Source organism: Phoxinus phoxinus, assembly GCF_949152265.1.
Source record: "Phoxinus phoxinus genome assembly, chromosome: 8".
NCBI lineage: Eukaryota > Metazoa > Chordata > Actinopteri > Cypriniformes > Leuciscidae > Phoxinus > Phoxinus phoxinus.
Genome location: NC_136883.1, coordinates 118,283 through 123,383, shown reverse-complemented (window position 1 = coordinate 123,383; position 5,101 = coordinate 118,283). Strand labels below are relative to the sequence as shown.

Sequence of the window (5,101 nt, the reverse complement as noted above, 5' to 3'; positions counted from 1 at the left end):
TATTAAAGTCACCAACAATTAGTACTTTATCTGCAGCCAATACTAATTCTGATAGAAAGTCCGCAAATTCTTTGATAAAGTCTGTATGGTGCCCTGGTGGCCTGTATACAGTAGCCAGCAGAATTTTCAAACGTGATTTATCGTTTACACTATATATTTTTACATTAAGCACCAACACTTCAAAATAATTATATTTACAACTAGATTTCTTAGTGCTTTTGAAAATGTTACTATAAATTACAGCAACACCTCCTCCTTTGCGTTTCAGACGAGGTTCATGTTTATAACCGTAATCTTGTGGGGTGGACTCAATTAAAGCAATGTAATCGTTTGGTTTTAGCCAGGTTTCTGTTAAACACAGCACATCTAGGTTATAATCTGTAATCATATCATTAACTTTTAGCGCTTTTGAAGTAAGAGATCGAATACAGTTGGGATCCTGTGTAATGAAAAGTTTTGAGAAGTATATGGTGTCCATTTTAAAGACCGAAGTTAACTCAGTACTTGACCCATTACAATTTGCATACAGGCCGGGCCGTAGTACAGATGCTGTTAACACTGTCACATATTTTATTACTAAACATCTGGAAAATCCAAAAGCTTATGCACGTCTATTATTTGTTGATTTTAGTTCTGCTTTTAATACAGTTCAGCTCCACCGTTTAATTCAGAAATGACAGGTTAGAGTCGATCACACTTTATCTGTGTGAAAAACGTCCGCACAGGTGTTCCACAGGGACGTGTCCGTTCTCCTTTTCACATTGTATACCAACGAGTGTTCAAGTTGTGATTATAACAATTTTATAGTGAAATTCTCGGATGACAGCGATACGTAGTCTTTTGTATGAGAATACTGACTTATTTCTCAGTGGTATCAAGGTTTGTAGAGTGGTGTGATCTAAATCATCTTAAGTCTAACACAGAAAAGACTGAGGAGAGGATGTTTGACCGTAGATCATCGGGTGATCACACACCAGTGCTTTTACACCAAACCTCAAGCAAGCAAGTACGTTCCTACAAGTACCTCGGTGTCCATATGGATAATGCACTTAGTTGGGGGATTCATGTGGATCCAATGTGTTCTCGTGTGCAGCAAAGACTGTATTTTCTACGTAGACTTGGACTTTATGGAGGTGACCAGAACATGATGTGGTTGTTCATCAGTTATCGAGAGCATAATCAGATATGGCATTAGGGTTGGGTTGGTAACCTTACAATTCAGGTAAAGTCGAAGCTTGCACGCTTGATTAAAATAGCGATGAAGACCATTGGGAGGAAGGGACTTTAGTCACTTGAGTCACTGAACAATCGGTTCTGAGAGAAGCTCACAGTCGTGGCTGATGCACTGCATGCCTTTTTATTTCTCTGTGTATTGTAGAATATTCTGTTTATGTTTCCAATGATTTTGTCAATGTAATCACCTTGAGTCCAACACAAATTTCCCCTTTAGGGACAATAAAGTGTATTTCTTTCTTTCTTTCTTTCTTTCTTTCTTTCTTTCTTTCTTTCTTTCTTTCTTTCTTTCTTTCTTTCTTTCTTTCTTTCTTTCTCAGTTCATCTGATGACGGTTGTACAGAAGCAGGATTGATGTGAGTAAAGGAGAAGTTCGATTATTCCAGTGACTTATGAAGTTTTCATTTTCAGGTGTTTCATAATGACTACATAACGCAGTTCTAACCCTAACTTCTCTGAATATCATGACACTGTTGGATTAAAGCGAGTGTCTTTTACAATTTTTTTCTCTTCGTACAGAGTTCATTATTCTGGAAAGACAGAGGCCGAGGTGTTTTATTGCAGAGGAAGAGAAATCAGGGTGAATTATTGATAAACTGAATGAAGCGGTAATGGAAGAAAGAGACATTTGATGTATATTGTATGAAATCAGCATGAAAGCACCTGTGGAGACACTTAATATATATTCAGTCATATACTGTGTGTGTGTGTGTGTGTGTGTGTGTGTGTGTGTGTGTGTGTGTGTGTGTGTGTGTGTGTGTGTGTGTGTGTGTAAGATTAGAGGAGTGTGTGTGTGTGTGTGTGTGTGTGTGTGTGTGTGTGTGTGTGTGTGTGTGTGTGTGTGTGTGTGTGTGTGTGTGTGTGTGTGTGTAAGATTAGAGGAGTGTGTGTGCGTGTGTGTGTGTGTAAGATTAGAGGAGTGTGTGTGTGTGTGTGTGTGTGTGTGTGTGTGTGTGTGTGTGTGTGTGTGTGTGTGTGTGTGTGTGTAAGATTAGAGGAGTGTGTGTGCGTGTGTGTGTGTGTGTGTGTGTGTGTGTGTGTGTGTGTGTGTAAGATTAGAGGAGTGTGTGTGCGTGTGTGTGTGTGTGTGTGTGTGTATGTGTGTGTGTGTGTGTGTGTGTGTGTGTGTGTGTGTGTGTGTGTGTGTGTGTGTGATATCACACGTTTTCTTGATGATCATCAAAGAATCCTGAAAATACAGTTTTCAACACTGATGATAATCATAACTGTGTCTTGATCATCAGATCCTCATATTATTCTGATTTCTGGAGGATCATGTGACACTGAAGACTGGAGTAATGATGATAAACTCAGCTTTGATCACAGGAATAAATTACACTTTACTGTATATTCACATAGAGAACTGATGATTTACACTGGAATAATGTTTCACTAATTTTACTGTTTGTTTTGTAATTAGTAATCTTCAGCGCACGGAAGGATACAGTTTTACAGACAATATGCTTCACAGTAAAAATTGCAACAAACAGTTTGTGTCCTATTCTCAACATCGACATTACTTTCTTTATTTCTTTAAGACTTCAGTTTCATTCAGTCACATTCTCTTGATTGACCATTACACTCCTCTAATCTTACACACACACACACACACACACACACACACACACACACACACACACACACACACACACACACACACACACACACACACACACACACACACACACACACACACACACAGATTAGAAATCTTCAGATAAATCTAATGCTGCTGATGGAATGGTGGCTGCGTCTCTTTCTGTAGATGCGTCTTTACACCAGTAGGTGGCGCCAGTCTTTTGGGGAACCGCTGGGTTTGAGGTTTATCACACTACAGAAAACATAGAAACGGTAATAACCTGAAAAAGTAAACTGTGTTTCGCTTGTGTTTAATTGTGTTTGGCTGTTTCATTACACTGTGATCGCTCTTCATTAAACTGCTCCGGAACGCTCATCCTTCGAGTCCGTTCTCCAGTGGCATAAAAACACTTTAGCTTTCGAGTTTATCACCAATGCAGACTTGTGCACATCAAGCGTGCAAAGCATGAGCCCTATTCCCAAATCTGCACTGACACACGAGAGCCTGAGACTGTAAACATGATGGGAAATCCCCCAGAGAGCGTTGATGCCGTGAGTGACAGCTCGTCCTGTAACCCACTATATTAACATTCATAATCCTTAACGACCCCGCATATATATTATATATATAACGACCATATAACGACCCCCCCCCCCCCACACACACACACACACACACATATTTACTGACAGGGATTACAAGATCAGTTGTTAAGTATTTAATAAATGCAACAACAGCAGAAACGAATAATAACATTAACAGTGATTTAAATGAAGTATTACAACATAATGTATTACATGTTCAAATGAAGTATTGACAAAACGTTTGATAAAATGAAACATTTCAGCCTTTAAACCATTTTAAAGGAGAGGGATGTAAACATGATGAATGATTATGTATTTCATCAGCTCCATGAATAATAGTAGATGGGTTATTATCAGAATAGTTTAATAACCAGTTTGATGATGCTTCTGTTTGTTCTGCACTCAGAAGAGAACTGGTTACTTCACAACTCTCGTCTGCGTCTGCGTCTAAGTCTGCGTCTGCGTCTGAGTCTGCGTCTGCGTCTGCGTCTCTGCGTCTAAGTCTGCGTCTGAGTCTGCGTCTGCGTCTGAGTCTGCGTCTGAGTCTGCGTCTGCGTCTGCGTCTGCGTCTCTGCGTCTAAGTCTGCGTCTGCGTCTGCGTCTGAGTCTGCGTCTGAGTCTGCGTCTGCGTCTGCGTCTGCGTCTGCGTCTAAGTCTGCGTCTGAGTCTGAGTCTGAGTCTGAGTCTGAGTCTGAGTCTGCGTCTGTGTCTGTGTCTGAGTCTGAGTCTGAGTCTGAGTCTGCGTCTGAGTCTGCGTCTGAGTCTGCGTCTGCGTCTGCGTCTGAGTCTGCGTCTGAGTCTGTGTCTAAGTCTGCGTCTAAGTCTGCGTCTGCGTCTGAGTCTGCGTCTAAGTCTGCGTCTGAGTCTGAGTCTGCGTCTGCGTCTGTGTCTGTGTCTGAGTCTGCGTCTGCGTCTGAGTCTGCGTCTGCGTCTGCGTCTGCGTCTGAGTCTGCGTCTGAGTCTGCGTCTGCGTCTGAGTCTGAGTCTGAGTCTGAGTCTGAGTCTGCGTCTGCGTCTGAGTCTGAGTCTGAGTCTGCGTCTGAGTCTAAGTCTGCGTCTGAGTCTGAGTCTGAGTCTGCGTCTGCGTCTGAGTCTGCGTCTAAGTCTGCGTCTGAGTCTGAGTCTGAGTCTGCGTCTGAGTCTGCGTCTGAGTCTGCGTCTGAGTCTGCGTCTAAGTCTGCGTCTAAGTCTGCGTCTGCGTCACTGCTTCTGTTGTGCAGTCTCAGACATACAACAACGTGATCTTAATATCTGGCCTTTTAAATTTATTGAGAACCCACTCTGACTTAATAAAAATTGCTGTTGTTCATTTCATTCATATTAAAATGAAATTATAGAAATATAAAATCATGACATTAGTTACTGGTTTCTGTTTAACATTGCTATATTTTCTTCACAAATGGACAAATTGTCCAGTAAATATTTACAATAAAGAGCAATTTGTATTTTTTATTTAGTTGAATTATAAAATCATGTTGCAAATATCAGTGTGTTAGCAAAATGTAACGATAGATTGCGACAGCGTGATAGAGGCGTGTGTGAAGATGAGCGGCTCTATGCATAGAACGTGTCCACTTTCACCGCATGGCAGAACATGGTCATGGAGAACACGAGTCCCAGGATCTGCAAACACACACACACACACACACACGTCAATAACACTCTTCCTCATATACGGTTATTGAGGTGTGTGTTCAGTACCTGT

At 41.3% G+C, this 5,101-nt stretch overlaps 1 protein-coding gene across 2 annotated transcripts in view; it reads right to left on the bottom strand.

Annotated features, from left to right (window-relative positions):
* Positions 1 to 3,887: 3,887 nt before the first annotated feature.
* Positions 3,888 to 5,101, bottom strand: part of tspan4a (tetraspanin 4a) — a 59,863-nt gene continuing 58,649 nt past the window's right edge. For both annotated transcript variants that reach the window (XM_079621346.1, XM_079621347.1), the window contains 2 exons: positions 5,098 to 5,101; positions 3,888 to 5,019 (listed from right to left, as the gene is read on the bottom strand). The exon at positions 5,098 to 5,101 is cut by the window's right edge and continues 80 nt beyond it. In XM_079621346.1, coding sequence (XP_079477472.1) covers positions 4,951 to 5,019; positions 5,098 to 5,101 — 73 coding nt within the window. In that variant the 3' untranslated portion in view covers positions 3,888 to 4,950. The remainder of the gene's footprint in view (positions 5,020 to 5,097) is intronic.